The 17,039-nt window shown below is 40.7% G+C and overlaps 1 protein-coding gene across 5 annotated transcripts in view; it reads left to right on the top strand.

Moving 5' to 3' along the window:
- RHEB (Ras homolog, mTORC1 binding) overlaps positions 1-13,200 on the top strand; it is a 41,436-nt gene extending 28,236 nt beyond the window's left edge. For 3 of the 5 annotated variants that reach the window (XR_003995058.2, XM_030512062.1, XM_030512053.1), the window contains exons 4-8: positions 2,160-2,242; positions 5,799-5,855; positions 5,956-6,003; positions 6,527-6,608; positions 12,380-13,200. Coding sequence is in view for 4 of the 5 variants with exons in the window: in XM_030512062.1 (XP_030367922.1) it covers positions 2,160-2,242; positions 5,799-5,855; positions 5,956-6,003; positions 6,527-6,608; positions 12,380-12,472 (363 nt within the window). In the remaining variant the exon portion in view is untranslated. The remainder of the gene's footprint in view (positions 1-2,159; positions 2,243-5,798; positions 5,856-5,955; positions 6,004-6,526; positions 6,609-12,379) is intronic. The other 2 variants (XM_030512080.1, XM_030512071.1) reach the window with 1 other exon arrangement.
- Positions 13,201-17,039: the final 3,839 nt, after the last annotated feature.

Here is a 17,039-nt window from a genome sequence, read left to right as displayed (position 1 = left end):
CCATGCTGTATTTATATGGTGTCAGCTTGCAGTGCTAGTCAGCAACACTGCATCCACTGATAATCTTGTCAGATGTGTCTGAAGTGATCAGAAACACAATGCTGGCCACAGGTTCTGTGTCAAGATTGTTTGATGGGGAATATTCTGCATTGGAGAATGAGGTTGAGAGATGGAAAGGCCGAAAAGCCTGAGCAGCAGAGCAGGCTCCATAGGTTGCGCTTTGTGCCAGTGTAGGTGTGCTTGTCTTACATCTCCAGTTGTAGTGCAGTGATAGAAGTAAGACTTCCCTCTGAGGAGGAAATGGCCTACTGGGAAGGCAGTGGAACTTCATCAGCAATGTAGCTCCATTGCTGAGGTTTATTTTCAGGGTTGATTTTAATGTCATACAGTATTGTAAAACCAAAATAACTTCTTTCCCAGCCTGTGGTTATTTTCAGATTTGATCCTTCCTAGGAAGAACTTGAACTTTTGAGTTCTGGCTCACAGGGTTAGAGGGGAGAGATGATGTTGCGTTATGGAAGGCGTGGCTTGGACAGATTTCTGTCTCAAGTCTGTCTTGCTTAATGATCCATAGGGAGTCTGCATGTGTATGCAGCATAGTAAGGATTATATTGTAGGTTTGGTACATACTTGAAAACTTGGCTATGGCTTAAAAAGCTATAACTTAAAAAGTTATAGCTGCATTGTTTTATCTCATGGCAAAGTTCTTTTTGATCCACAAGTTCCAGGAAGCATAGCAGCTTTTCTTCCTTCTCCTAACAAGCTAAAAAATTAACGAATTGGAAACAGTTGAGGCTATGGCACTTTCTTTCTTGGTACTCCTCCTCTGTCCTGTGTCTCTTTACCTTTCATGGTTATCTGGTTTGTGTAGTTCAGTTAAACAGGAGTCTTGGTACAGGATCACAGAAGAATAGTGCAAAAGGAAACATTACCTAACACCAAATTCCAGCTGGGGCAATCCTGAGAAATTCTGGGTAAAGTCAAACAACTGCAGAGTTGCACTTTCATCTGTTTTACACGGAAACCAACTCATATCCTTCTGTATTGACTTTGCAATTACACAGCCAACTGAAGTGACAGTTTGGCATTTCAGTGAAGACGGGGGGAGGGCTGCCCTCAGTGTGTACCAGTAAAGGCAAATAAGGGTGTCTTTTGTCAAGTGTTATTCTTTCAAACTTTTTTGGCTGAAATTGATTTATAGAAATTGATTTATAGAGGGTTTCTCCTCATTTACCAGTTAGGGAAGTATGATTCCTTTTGGCTGTCAAGATTTAAGCGGTGTGATTGTGTTGCTCCATCTGTTCAGTCATGACAATATGCAGAGAGGTTTTGTCGTCTTAAGCATAGGTTGAAAAATCTGGGAACTTGCGTATTAAGAAGTGTGGCTCTTGTCAAAATGGAAATGTTTCCTGGGAATATCTATTAGAACAATTTAGATTTTCAGTATGGGAGTCATAGTATTTCTGTTGTATTACCTGCAGTACATCAGTCTGTTTCATTTGCCTATTTAGTCAGTTCCTTTCCTACTGGGATAATAAATTCAGTGATTGTTTGTGGTGTTTTGTTTGGGTTTTTTAATTAAACACTTGTCATGTAAACTTCTAGCTGTCATAAAGCAACTAATAACTGTATTTCTTGCATCTTGTAGTTGATAAGCATTAGTTAGTGAGCCACAGTTATTTGCTTCCTAACAGATCCCTTAGGTAATTTAAACATGATCAGTGTTGCTTGAAATTCTGAACTGCTAGATCCTGTTGTCAGCTGCTGAAATTAGGAATCTGAAACGTATCAGCAGCAAGATAAGAGGCATAATTGCTAATTAGTGGTAGGACAGAGTGGATGTTTTGTACTAATTCAAACTGATAATTAAGCAGGATAAAAGGATTGAGAATAGCTTTAGCTAATCCATAGTCTTAGAGGGAATAAACCAAAAAAGCTGTAGATTAGTGTAAACAGTCTGAGTCAGCTTTCTCTTAATTTGGTAAAGAGTCAGCATCTGACATTATGATGAAAAAACTTAATTCTGAAAGTATGCCTATACCAAATGGCCTTGCATGTCATGTCTTACAAATATGAGCAACTTACCTGATGGTGATCTGCTAGCATCAAGTTCTGAACTGTGGCAGTAAGTAATTTTAAATGTAATATTCCTTCTACAGGATGAATACTCCATATTTCCTCAGACGTACTCCATAGACATCAATGGCTACATTCTTGTTTATTCAGTCACGTCAATAAAGAGGTAATAAAGTCTGTTGTGTTCTTCTGGTTCACATGTTAACCAGATATCTTCTGGGTTCATCTCCTGCCTTTGCTGTATTTTCTTTGCATGTGTTTAATGCATTTAATCTCTCTTTCCCTTAGAAATACAATGGAAAATAAAATTAATGTGTTTTCAGAAATTTGCCCTCAAATCCAAATGTCACAGACACTTTGCAGGCTAATATGCAAGGTACAATGTGAGAAATGAGACAGTGCTGAACTATGTTGTTTTGAGGTGCAAGTAAAAGTACAAAGAATAGTTTCAAGAATAAGTAGGATTCATAGCTCTAGCATCAGATACAAAGGCAGACTTAAATATGAACCTAAAGGGCACTGTACATTTATGTGAAGTATCCAATTAGTTGCTAAGTCAATCCCTCAGCCTTGTAGCTTATTACAGTACTGAGATTTCTTTGACTTCTTGTCTTGGATCATTCTGGTTAATCATCTGAAATTTTCATATAAATAGCAATATGTGACTTTTGGCCTATAGACTCACCCGTGACATGCTGCAGTAGATAATCTTATTTGAAAATTTTCCCAGAGTATCTATTTTGTCCTTGCTGTTAGCCATCCATTCTGACTTGAGAACAAAGTCCATTGTAGCTGGAGTCATTTTCCTAAGATGCATCTCAGCCTTCATAAGGCATTGTCATCTTTGGTTACTTTGTCCCTTCCTCTGGTCCTCTTGCTTTAAGTACTGGTCATTCTTGAATAGATCTCAATTTTCTAATATTGTACAGCATCTTTCCTGTAGCCAAAGAAATCTTATTTTCTTCATTTTTTCTTCGAGTAAAATGAATAAAACCTTCAACTCTCATCAAGTGGAAGAGAAGTCGATGCTTCCCTTCTACATGCAAAGAAGCTGATCAGCTTTTTACGAGTGCCAAGTAACTTGTATGAAATAGGAGTTAGTATTCTCACTTTAGGAGTGGAGGATTGTCTAATAAAGTGAACAGAAAACTGCTCATTTTAAGTGGTACTGTGAGGACAAAAATCTTCTGTATTAAGACAAGTGTTTAGGCAATAAGAAGGATCTTATATAATACTGTGGTAGCTTTGATGGCTTGCCTAGGCAATCAGATTACAATCACCCTCTGCCTTGTCTTCTGTCAAAGTGTGTATATTGATCTGACTATTGATGCAGGAGCTTTGGGAGCTTTGACAGCAAACTTAATAGAACTGCCCTTTTAAAATTTTCATCTTCGCTGCTAACCTTCTCTTGGAAGTTTAAATGGGACTTCAGTAAAAGCTAATGCCCTACATTTTTCATGTTTCCAGGCTCTCAGCAGCAAGGTTACTGGAAGGCTTTTGCTCTAGTTCAGCTTAATTAAATCGCATTTTTTTAATCTTGCTAGGTTCCATGATTTTGTGTAACACACTTTTTTTGACAGCTATTTTTTTGTTGTATTTCATACATTGAGCTGTTTGCTGTAACCTTATTTGCTTGACAGAACTGGAAAGGACCTCTTATGGTCTCCAAATTTCTTGCGGTTTCACAACTTGATGTGATGATGCTCTTTTTGGATTGGTAAATACCTGTCTTAAAGAGTGTCCCTGCTTGTTCTAGTGTTAGTAATTTGGAAAGCTTTTTAGAACATTAAATTGATCTGGTGAAGCCAATTACATTCCTGGCAGCTCTTAGCAACTCGTTTCTGTGTCAGAATTGTGTTTAAGTTTAAATAGCACTTCTCTTCCGGTTTCCACCGTGATCTGTTAACAGAGGTCAGTTGTCTTATTTGTTAGCATTTTTACTGAAAACGGAGCTCATGACCTATCCTAAGTAAGCAGACAGGTACACAGAATTGGGAAATGAATACCTCAAGTTGAACAAGAACACTTCGCAGCATTGTGTGCTGCAACCTCAAGTGAAGACTCGCCAGGGTCCTGTGCCATGGCATGGTGGGTTTCTGGCTATGTTGGAAACAACACACTTAGTGGAAAGGAAACAGCAATTGTACTGTGTTAGTGATGCAGTTATGCTGTGGCTAGTATGCTGGATCTTTCCTGTTGCTTCAGACTGAGAAACAGTTCTGTGGTTTGTAGCAGGATTTTTTTCTTTAGCGTTTTTTTTTAATTCTTGGAGTCTGTAGGGTCACTTAGTTCTGTGTGTAGCAGGACTTCTCAACTTCATCACAACCAAGCTCCATTTAATGTTTTATTTTTGAAATAATTAAGAATGAAAGTCCAAGACAAGTTCTCAAGACCAGAGTTTTCACTACTACCTTTTCAGCATAAGCTCTTTGTAACCCTGAAGTCCTTTCATTGATTCCACATTTTTATGTAATCTGTAGTATCATACTGGAGTTACTAGTAGTAAGTTGTGCCAGACTAAGTTACGCTTTTGTTTGCAAAGAACTCGTTTTCTTGATAGGATATACTAAAATTATTAGCTGAACATGGAGAAGTGTTGTGTTCTACTTAGTCTCAGAAGTTATTGCTGAAGTCCAGACAAATTGACCTACTTGACAGAAAATCCTTAAATGTGGTAACCTTTATTGTTCCAGAAATGAGTTTTAATGATTCAAATAGCTTGAATAGTGGGTTTAGGCACCAGTTCTTTGAGAGCTCTGAGTTGGAAGTATGTTTGAGTGCTGCTCTATTTTTAAGAGTTTCAGTTCTGATTGAAATGCAGTGCAGTCAAGACACTGCATGTAGCTAACGACCTTGGGAGCTGAAAAAGTTTCGGCCGCTTTTTTGTTGTCGATTTGTGTGTCTTGTCTTTGAGCTTGTGCTTCTCTCTTAAATCTGAATTGTGCACTTCATGTACCAGCTTTTTTTCCATAATGTAACTAGAGGAGCACAACATCTGTTCTTCAGCCCCATTTATAGCTTGTTCTCAAAAGTACTAAATGTCAAATGCAGTGGATTTTGTAGGTGAGGTTTTTGACTTCTTGGTATTTCACAGTACTGCTTCTTATCTCCTGTCATCCAAACTTCACGTGCATGGTAGGTGAACAGACAAGTATTTGAATAACCACTGTTGAGACATCATCTTGCAGATCAGTTGACTCACTTTCCATAGGAAAGTAGAATTTAGGCTTCCTTTGGCTTTCACATAAATAGAACTAAAGAATTCTGTATGAACTAAATGTTCTTGAAAAAAATAATGTATTCTTTCAAGATAGAGCATGTTAATACTTTTGCTTTGAAACTGCTTTAATTTAACATGCTCATCCAGGATTGTTGGACTCTAGCAGTTAAATTTCTTACTGCAGATAAAAACCAGATCAGAGGTGGGGAGGGTCTTTTAGTGATTCTGTGTTAGATGCATTGGTCCTGGGTAATTTTATTTCTGCAACTACGGTAACTGGGGAGGCTATAATGGTATGCATAGGCTTATCTTTACTGCTTCTGGGACCATTTTGTCTGTTGTACCCAAATCAGTAAGGCTTTCAGCATCTTTGTAAGTTCTGCCTCTATACATAGAGTAAGTTTTAAACACAGCAGCCTACATATGCATTTAATTGCTTGTGTATTGGGTATTAAGGATAAACATTGGAGTGCATGTGTGACTTCATCCCTTTATTTTGCAGTTTTGAAGTGATAAAAGTTATCCATGGCAAGTTATTGGATATGGTGGGAAAAGTCCAGTAAGTAGTGACACTTTCATCTCATTTCATTGCAGGCATGTTACTAGTGCTTTTTTCAGTATACTGTAACTGTTCTGAAGTTCTGAACTTTCTTTCACAGAATACCTATTATGCTGGTTGGAAATAAAAAAGACCTGCATATGGAACGGTATGTGAACTCCAGTATGTGCAAAATGCAAGACAGCAGCCGGCATTCCTGTGGCTGCAATGCGCTAGTTTTGTTCTTGGCTTTCTGTAACGTAAAATCAAATTGTAGGTTAAAATAAGCTACTGGCAAAGGAATTGTGTCCAGAATGTGAACTAGGAGCCATGAACTTCTGTCGTAATGTTGACTTTTGCTATAAGGTTCCAGGGATGGTCATTTAACACTTTTTTTCAAAAGAAGTGACAGAAGTGTATTTTTCACAACTGTAAAATACCAGAGGATATTACAGATTATGAAAACAAAGCAGTACTTTGAGAGAACTGCTCTTCTGGGTTGCATAGCAGTTTTACCTGGCCCGCTAGTGTATTTGACAGCAGCCAAAAGCAAATGCTCTGGATCAGACTTCACAAAACATTCCTATTACATGCATTTATGTGCTTCAGTACTCTGAGGTCTTTCCTGACATATCAAATTACAATTCTTCTGCAAGTTACAAAGAAACATGCGTTTTCTTTCTTTTGGTCAGGGTGATCAGCTATGAAGAAGGGAAAGCTTTAGCAGAATCCTGGAATGCAGCTTTCTTGGAATCGTCTGCTAAAGAAAATCAGGTAACGGATTTAAGATTCACTTTATTCTAATAGCGATGTAATAGAATGACTCATAGTTTCACTTAATAAAGGCAGCTAAAATATTTGCATGTAGTCTACTTTTGTGCAGATGGTTAGAAACAATTCATTCTGCATTCAGGTTTATGTATCAAGTTTTCCCATGCAACTGTAAATGGAAGGAGGAAGCGAAGAACTGAAAGTTAAGCTTCACTGAACACAGCAGAACACTTCATGACAAACTAAAACTCGAATCCACGTGGTGGGTAGAACAGGGTCTGTGATCTGCTGCAGTTACCTTAACTAGGAGGTCATTGCAGTTGCAAAGGAGTATGTTGGTTTAAGGGGGCAAATCTTGCGTTTCAAGATGCTGGACAAGGCTGGGTCTCTAATGTGGGGAATAATCATTTTGTGGGTCTGGGGGCAAACAGAAAAATGTTGGAATACAGCAGAAGCTTTCAGACACTGCTGTGGTATAGCTGTAGCAAAGTTGCACAATCTGATACAATGTAACTCGCACACATTTGCATTTGTTGGTTTCCTGTCGCAGAAAGAGTTTAATTACGTGTTAAATAACGTCTTATTCTTGTTGCTGTACCTAACTTCCTTTAAAATGCCTCCTAAATATGTTCCAGTATTTGAATTTGGTTTTTCTTGCTTTTTGAAAATATAGACATATGATAAGGTCAAAAGGATGCTGTCAGGCTAGTTTTAAACAAATGAGTCCTTGTGTAGAAGAAACGCATACATGGTTGCATATCACATCCTTCCCTGGCCTCCTCAATAACATAAGCACCATCGCAAGGATAATCCTATAGCTAGGACTGGACCTGTTTAAGTAGCCTTTCTTTCCCTATCCCCTGTCCCTAAAAGCAAAACAAATAGATTTTGCCTAATGTCTCTGTCAACAGTTCTACAAGTTACTTGAGTAAAGTTGGATTTTCTGTGGAAGAAAAGCTTGGAATTTTTTATTTATTTATTAATTTCATCTCCAGATATGGACTGCTTTGAGTTAGTTTATCAGTGCTTCTGGTTTTGGCTATGACATGCATTAACCTTGTTAAAATTGGGCATGCTGAAAGCGTGAAATTTCTTACTGTTTTCTCTGTACTGCTGGAGAGGTTGCAATGCATGGCCAAGGAAACTACATTTACAGTGTAAAGAATAAACCAGCTAAAAGCATCGGATTTTCCACCCCTCACCCCCTCCCCCTTCAAATGACAGTGCTCGTGGATTAGGCAAAGCTTTACCTATACTCTCTCTCTTTTGGCACATGCTTGCAGTGTGTAACAGCATGGCAATTCATATCTAGCAGAGGTAACAAGGCATGTTGTCATTCTCCTGGTACTGAATGTTCACCTTATGTAAGTCAACATTACTGGGAAAAGAAATCCATCAGCATTTGTTGCTTGGAGGTTCATCCAAATCATGCCTGTACTGTCTTGGTACAGCAAATCTAACTTGCCTATCAAGATTAAGCCTAAACTCTTTCCAAAAGAGCTTTAGATTGTTTGCTTTACAGAAAGCTAATTTGATGCTTAAAGGGATGAGCTGGACTGGATTGGGAATTTAGAGCTTAAGAACTTCAGCAGAGAGCTCAAACCTTCTTGACTGGGGGAAGTCTGTTAATCCTTTCTCTCTGAAACCTAACCATCTGTATTTGGTGGATGTTGAGCAATTAGTATGACGATTTCTTGTATGCTGGTCTGAAACTGGTTTGGTACATGATGTTCTTTGCAGCAGCCAGGAGAGTAGGTCTTCTTGCTACAGGAGTTAGACCAAACTCAATTAGCTATGTGGTCTGTCCTTTATAACAGCTCTGTTTGCAAGGCACTGTTGAAACCAAAGGAGATATTCCCTATAACAGGTTCTGATAGCAAAGGCTCCGTTCCTCTCCTTTCCCCCTCTTCTCCCTTCCTGCTTTGGGGGGCGAAGTCCTTTTTGGAGCATCTGTGAGAGTCCTAGAAGGCATAGCCCCACTATGTTGGGTAATTAAAATAGTTCTATAGACCTATTCTGCCAGGAGTTATCAAAAGATACCACATTCCAGAAACGGTATAACTGTGAATAGATGGAAAGCGAGAGACACAAAGATCAAACCTGCAGTGATGATAAATGGTAGTGGCTGGCAAGAGTTCTCAAGGTCACATATATTTGAGGCTATGCATCAGTTCCTCCAGACAAGGGTGACCTGGTAGGACTTTTGGAAGAGCCTGTGTATCAGAAGTACGTCAGTCATCTAGGGAAATCTAGGGCTTTGAGAAGGCAATTCTGAGACTTAATGGAAAAGACCTCTTTTAGGTTACTGCAGGGCTGTTATTGTCATATCTTCTCAAGCTGCTTAATTATTACCAGATATTATAAACATACCAGATAAGTTGAACTGCTTTGGCTAACTTCAGGAGCTTTGAGACTTTCTTGTGAAATTCCCTACTTTGTTTCACCTAAGCTGTAGTATAGTGCTTTGTTTTAATCCCAGTACAATAAAGTGGTAACTGTTTGAAATACAACCAGAATCCAAATTGGTCTTAAACCCAGTTAAAGCTGGGAGCCAGCTTTTACTGGAAGAATTTAGGGAGTAACAAGCAGCCAAATTGTGTTCATCCAGTTACATAAAATTCATTAGATAAACTCGTTTTAGAAGGAGCAAGGAAGTAGCAAAACGGAGCACTCTTAAAAAGCAATTGCTTGGGCATTGCTTCTTTTTCAAGAGCAACTTCATCTTTAAGCTCAGAAGATGCAGTGCTCAGTAAATGCTTCAGAGGAGTTTGGAATCTTAGCCCCTCTCTAGGGGTCTGATATGTTTACCTGAGAGTGTGCTTGGACTGGCAAAGGATGGGGTGAAAAAAATCTCTCTTCCTTTACCTAACTATTGTTCAAGTTCCTTTGCCCAGTTCTGTGCCAAGATAAACTAGTAGTATGAGCACTGGAGAGTTTCCTCTTTGAAATAATACTAAAACAGCTGCATAGTTGAGAAATACAGCATACCAAAGGATGACTCCAGCGGCTGTGAGCTGGATTTGGGTGTTTGCACCTTCCTGCGCTGGCTCCTGGCAGCATGTTCCCAACTCTTTTCCTGACAAAGAGAATTGCACCTCCTGAGCTGTGTGTCCTGCTCGCACCAAGGGGCACATCTGCAGAAGCAATCGAGTCTCTGGTGTCTCTTGCATGGTGCTAAGCTTTCTAGGCAGCATGTGTTGCCCAGGCTGATATCTATTTTTTTCCACAGGGGAGAAAGGTAGAAAAAAGGCAGATGGCTTTCTGCAGGCTAGGTGTGACCCACATTCTGTAATTGGACCATATGGAGACAGATGCATATGAAATCTGGCTGCGTTCTTTATTCCTTGTCACAAAACACAGCTTCCTGCGTTGTTTAAAGGCTCATTCTAAAATTCATCAGCATACTTGGTCTGAATTACAAATTCCAAAGTGTTAACTGTAGGACAGTGATTAAACCTTCTCAGTGAATACATGTTTTCTGTGAAATGAATTAACAAGCCCTGTGAACTCCTACATCTTAGTGTTTTAAACAGCACGTCTTCAACAGAGAGTGTACAGCTTCTTGGTTGACAGAATAAATTGTGGAGAGTTTTTTTAATGGGTCCTACGAATCAAGGTTAGAAAGAACTTGTGCGTTTAAATGAAACCATTGAAAATGTCAACTCTAAGTAAGGAAACATTGGTGCAGTTATTTGTAAATCAGTATATCATCAAGTTTTGATTAAGGGAAGCTCTTCATTAGTGGAACCAGTTTGATAGCAAGTGCAGTCCTGATCATGGTTTCCTAGAGTCTAATTTGCCCAGGAAATGCGTTGTATCATTGCTAGACTAATGAGCCACTTCTGTCAGGTTCTGTTGGGGTTGCAAGGAAACTCTGTTATATGGAGGAATACTCTTATTTCCAGCTGATGAAGTATGGTAAATAGTTCCAGAGATAGTACTGTGTGCAATTGGTATAAATATGGGAAATGTCAAAATTCAGTCTAGTCTTTTGAAGATTGTTGTGGGGCTACTTCAGTCACTGGGATTCGTTTGGAAGTGATCCAATTAAGAGTTACAGCTTGTGGAGGCGGAATAACATCTGCCGGGTCAGACCACATAGTCATAAATCACAGGGTGCTCTTCAGCCTGCTGCTTAAAACCAACAAACCCCCCTTTTTTGTCTTCTTTCATAATGTGGCTGCTTTTATATAATGAACATGCTTTCCTTAAGGAGCATATGCTTGGAATTCATGAAACGAATGGGTAGAGGTTACATAAATGTGAAATGACATGTCTGAGATGATCAGGAGACCATTTCCCAAGTTGAAGATTCACATGAAGTACTGATCATACAGTGAATCTTCAGCTCAAAAAATCATAGAAAAGAAAAGCACTTTAGAATTGTCCTTGACTGTGCTATAGGTTTATTCTTCTCAAATTACTTCTCAGTGATCTCAGATGCTGCATGTTGTTATTTCTGCATATTCTGATGGAGGCTGGTGTACAATTTTGAAGCGCTTAAAACTGAGTGAATCCTGAAATTCTGTTAATTTCAGTGAATCCTGAATCCTGTTAATCCCGGATTAACAGTGTAAGGTATTTACTACATGATGTCCCAGGCACCATACTCTCCCCATCTTTCAGTACCCTTGAAAACAAAACCCCACCAAAAACCTAAATACACTTAGGTGAATTCTTCCATAATATCTCCTGAATCACTCAAGTGGTCTGACATCCTTTCTTAGTGCCCCTGCTTCAGTTAAACTTGCTTTTATGGGAAATTGTGTCTTTCCATTCCAGGATTTTTAACTTGTGCTCATGAGCATGTGTGCGTCTGGGGAAGTATCATCTTTGTTAGTCCATGCATTTCGTTTCATCACAGGGAGGTTCAGTAGGGGAGAGCCTTTTTCACCAAACTGCTGTGTGCTCAGTGTGGAGGTGGGAGGTTTGGCGTGGACCAAGTGGAGCTGATAGCAGAACAAGTGGCTTGTACTCTGAGAGTACTTGCTGCCTTCCTTCTGAAGGAGTGAAGGGATCCATAGTGCATGCATGGCTTGTGACTTGGCAGAAGAACTCGATAATCCTTTATGTTCCATGCAGTAAGCTAGGATGTTTGGGTGAGCCTGGTCATGTTAGCAATGGCTATCCTGTAGTTCAAGCTGTTTAAGGCAAACTTCCCCTTTCTGTCAGAAGGACTTTATCAAAGAATATTGCTTAGTACCAGCCAGTGGCTAGTTTGGCTCGTGTTTTCCCCCTATGTTTTTGCACCATGCCTAATACCGGTCTTCCCTATGGGTAGGATGAAAGAATCAAGAATATCAGTCATGCTCATACTGGGCTGTGCATAGTCAGTGTTTAAAGCTGAAAAATCTAATTCCTTGAAATCTTGATGATTACTTAGAGAAAATGAATTGATTTATTCTCTGGCGCAGCACGGCATCACATCTTCAATGCTGTCAGTCACTCAGTGCAAGTTCACTATTTAAAATAAAGCTGAATTACAGTTGTTAGCTCCATTGTGAGTACGGCTCAGTTATACCTGCCCTCCTGCAGTGACAGAGAAAATAGTTGAGGATTGCTGTGAAATAGGGGGTTAACGCTTTTCTTCCAAAAGGTTGCGTTCAGAACTGAAATTACCTTATTTTCCCTCTTTAAATTTTGGAAATAAGCGTCGCGTGTGCATTTATCTGCCGGTGTAGCCTGTAAAACAGTTGACATTTGGGGGGTTACATATCTTTTCAGTAGGTGGGTGCTTTCTCCTTACCCACTAACGTTGTGCTCTCTCTTTGCAGACTGCCGTGGATGTTTTTAAGAGGATAATTTTGGAGGCAGAAAAAATCGATGGGGCAGCTTCACAAGGGAAGTCTTCATGCTCAGTAATGTAATTCCACTGCAAAGCCTGAAAACACTGGGAATACATTCTACCTGAAGAAGCAAAACTGCCCATTATCTTTAAGGATAAACTATGCTTCTTTTTTTTTTTTTTTTCTTTTTTCCTTTTTTTTTTTTCTTTTATAATTTTATTTTTTTTTCTTCTGTTAACCTGAAAGATAAAAAGTTGGTTTGGAGCCTTTCCCTTCAGATTATGTTAAACTCTGACTCCTGTGCAAATGGCTTCACTTCCATTTTCAAATTTTAAGCAATCATATTTTCAATTTATATATTGTATTTCTTAATATTATGACCAAGAATTTTACTGGCATTAATTTTTCAGTGTAGTTTGTTGGTTAGAATAATCATCAAAATGATGCATATTGTTACACTACTATTAACTAGGCTTGGATATCAGTGTTTCTTTGTGTTAAATGTATACTTGTAAATAAAATAGCTGCAAACCTTAAATGTTCGGTTTATAATTTTTTGTTGATTACTCCATATCATTTTTCTTGCGTGTGTGTGAAAAATGTTCACCTGCTGACCTTAAGAGGAGGTGTGAGATCCTTGGAGCCAATGGATTGTTTGACTATTGCTTGGGAAGTTGTTGCAAGTGTTCCCAACCATTTTGGCTACCACAGCTCCGGGCTGGCCGACTGGCTCAGCTGTGCTTTGTTCATGGCAAGGAGACACAAGTGGCACCTTTGATTTGGAAGGGAAGGCTTGGGTTTTCAGACAACCTGCACTGTGTTTTTCCTCTGTAACTGTTAAGAGTCATGGAGTAAAGGATATGCGGATCTGTCCCGAGGGGCCAGCATGCACCTGCGCTGCAGACTGTTCTCGTGGACTTGTAACTAGGAATGATGTCAGGATGGAGTGGATTTATCCAGGTCACAAGCGTAGACTTGCTAAGAAGACAAAAATGTCATTTAAAATAAATTGCACGTCCTGAACAAATTGCTGTGAGTTGTTTATCATGCATTGCTGTTCTTCTGCATCTGGATAGCGCTCGTAGAGGCAAGTGGTCTCCTGAATGTGCAAAGTGTCAGAGTCCCAGCTCAGCTCTGGGTAGCTTTCCTTCACCAGTTGCAAGTTTTTGCTTGGCTTTTAGACTACGGGCTTAACAAGCTTTAATATTGTCAGTCTGGAAACAAAGTACTTCAACTGTATATTTTAAAATGTGCAGTCCACCTCCTTTGTATTTAAAGCAAAATCCAAAACAACAACAAAACCAAATAAGGCTGATTTCAGTTAATTAAATTAAGTGTTTCTCAAACATTTTTGTGTCCATTCGAAAACTTAGTTTCTGACAGGAGTAAAATGGAAGGGAAACTCACAGTATTTTTGTGATCAGAATTAGCTTTTGCATTTCAGTCTCTGCTAAAAGATGGAAATTCAGCATGGCCCATCTCTTCATTTCTTGTACAAGGGTTCGTTCCCTCATATTATGTAGCAAATGGTCTAAACCCCTCATTTCTGTTAACCTGAATTTTCCCAAGAACCTGCAACGCTGGAACAAGGGGGGTTTGACTGATAATGAATTGCTGAGGATTCAGAAATGACCTGGTGAGCATGGGAACAATGTGCATCTCAGAATGGTTGAGGTTGGAAGGGGCCACCGGAGGTCATCTGTTTAGTAGTATCCTTCATTGTCTAATCATGAGGCACACATGACTTGTTGCATGATCCGAGTCTGTGGCATTGCATCACGGACACGATTGTCGCGTGGTCTGTAGCACATGGTAGAAGTTCTGGATTATCAGAAACCTCAATGAACCCATTTATTCCATTTTTTCATAAAATAGTGGCCACATGCTCTGGTGATCCGTCTCAAGCCTGGAATAGCTGCTGCATTGGTGCTTGAGGTGTGCCAGCTGCTAAAGCTTTAAAGGGGATGGATGAGGAAATGTGCAACTTGATAGTCCTGGGATAATCAAGGCACTACCTTGCAGAGGTGAGGCTTTTCAGGAGGGCTTAAAGGCAAGTGCAAGTTCACTGGATGATTTGCAGTGTGAGCTTCCAAGACTTTATGTACTCAGCACTAAGCAGCATGTACTGCTCTTGCATTTTCTGTAACAGCTGAAGATTTTAATTCATCAACATAGGTTGTTTCCTTTCTCCTGTTGCTGGCTCATCCAGTAAGAAACATAAATTATTCCACTTCTCCAAGCCTCTTTCTGCCTATAGGATCTAAAGACAAGCCATGTGCAGTAGTCTTGCGATTTTAATGGAATGTGGAGTCAAGCGTGAACTGCTCATCCTTTGCTGTGCAGAGATTTCAGTTCGCTTCTTGGGATGGTGCCTTCAAGCAGTTGGAGTCTAATAGTGACTGGGGCAGCTTCGTGCTTCCTGATACTGACTTAAGAGCTCCACTCTGGTTAGGTTCTTTGCTGTGACAGTCCTGAAATACGGTGGTGGGCAGACTTGGAAGCCCTGTGTTATGTATAGAAGTAAGAAATTGGTACCTAGCAAGCTGCTGTTTGTCTGGAATTGGTGAATTTAGACCCTGCCCTGATCCTTTGGAGGTGTCTGGAGGATTGTGATAAACGGTCTGTGGATTAAAAGGTAAGTCACAAAGGAAATAAGTTCTTTGGCTCAGGCTAGAAAAAAAATTGATCCACACTTGGTAGGGTCCAGTTTTATTTTTAAGAGATGATCGTTGGCAAAAATGACCATGCAAAAATCCTTTTCCCACTGAGGAAATGAGATCTTTTCACTGTCAGGGTGACCAAGCACTACTCACCAGCCTCCCAGCTTGGAGAGAAACTCAAAAGCTGCCTGGATATGGTCCTGAACAACCAGCTCTAGGTGACCTGTTCAAGCTGGGGTGTTAGACGAGGTGACCCTCAGATGTCTCTTCCAACCTCAACCATCGTGTGATGCTGTGAAAATTTAACTACCATAAACCAAGTTAAATTCCTATTGACTTCTGTGGATTTAAAATGTGCTGGTCTGGAAATAATCTCCTGCCTTGCTTGTGCTCCTGGCTAGCTCCTTGCTTTGCTGCATGAACGCTGAGAAACCTCCCAGTATCCTGAGCCTGAGAGACTGAGCTGCTCATCTCCCAGCCTGCCATGCGTGGAAACACAGAGGTTGAGGAAAGTGGTGGGGCAGGTGAAGGTCAGCAAGTGGAGGATGGACTGGGGGCAGAAAATGGATGTGTGACCCTTATTTTTCCTGTTACTTTTGTTTCTATGTGTAGCAAAGTTTTTCCCTGCTTGATCAACTCTACTACAGGAAGGCCTAGGAGCAGTCCACTTTGGGTCTGTGGAGTCTTCTGCCTCACGCTTCTTCCCAGCTTCTGTAAAGGGTTGGCGAGTGCATGCTGCAGAAGAAAAAATCTGGAAAAGTGTTTTTACTGCTCCCTTGTGACTGCAGTAGCTGTACTGTAGCGTCTGGATCAGGCAGCCTTATGTTGTTCTTCAAGCAAGGACAGAGGAGCATGGACTGAAATTGGACTTTGCTGAGGAAGTCCTTGCAGCGTTGGAGGCAATGGTGAAGACTTCAGGCTTTCCGTTTTCTACTTTCTTTGAACAGAGAAGTTTCTATCCACAAACTTGCACCCAGGAACTGGTCAAGGACAACTTTTGCAGTTACCCTTGTTTCTGGCGCAGGTAAGTGTAGAGCATCCAGCTGGGTCTATCCCAGCTTGACGCAGTTTCTTTGCAGTGCAAGATGGGCAGCAGCTCAAAATGCAGAACGTGGTCTGTGTCATGGAGTGTTTTTACCCTCTTTAAAAGAAACGTGCACTCTTATACCTTTGCTGCTAAAGAACGTGGGCTGCTGCTCCCTGCCGATGTCACAGGCAGTGCAATGTGAGCACGGTGCAGGCGGTGATGGCGCACCCGGGCTCGCCCTGCTAATTAGCACTGCTGTGTTGCGGCCTCTGCGGAAGGAGAAATCAACAGGTTCTAATTAGTGCTTATGTAATCAGTACTGCTCATCTTCAGAGCGTTTCACTAACACTGACTCATCTGCACAGCCTCATCTAACAAGGTCAAAATCACGCCCCATTGACAGCTGGGGAAGGGGAGAGAGAACCTTTGCACAGAGTCCTCAGTGCAAGTCTGATATGGACCTGTGGGAGCGAGTCCAGAGGAGGCCACAGAAGTGGTCAGAAGGCTGGAGCATCTCTCCTCTGAGGAAAGGCTGAGAGAGCTGGGGTTGGTCAGACTGGAGGAGAGAAGCCTCTGGGGAGACCTTAGTGCTGTCTGTCAATACTTAAAGGGACCTTATAAGAAAGGTTGAGACAACTTTTTCCCAAGGCTTGTAGTGACAGGACAAGGGGCAATGGTTTTAAACTAAAAGAGGGTAAGTTTAGAGTGAATGTAAGTTTTTATAATGAGGATGGTGAGGCCCCGGCACAGGTTGCCCAGAGAAGCTGTGGCTGCCCCATCCCTGGCAGTGTTCAAGGCCGGGTTGGACGGGGCTTGGAGCAACCTGGTCTGGTGGAAGGTGTCTCTTCCCATGGCAGGATGGTTGGGCTAGATGGCCTTTAGAGGTGCCTTCCAACCCAAACTGTTCTATGCCTCTAACTCTTCACAGGCCCAGCGGAAACATGGCTAAACTAGGTCTGGA

Source organism: Strigops habroptila, chromosome 1 (genome assembly GCF_004027225.2).
Source record: "Strigops habroptila isolate Jane chromosome 1, bStrHab1.2.pri, whole genome shotgun sequence".
NCBI classification, from domain to species: Eukaryota; Metazoa; Chordata; class Aves; order Psittaciformes; family Psittacidae; genus Strigops; species Strigops habroptila.
Note: the sequence above shows the minus strand (reverse complement) of the source record. Positions and strands in the feature narration are given on the sequence as shown.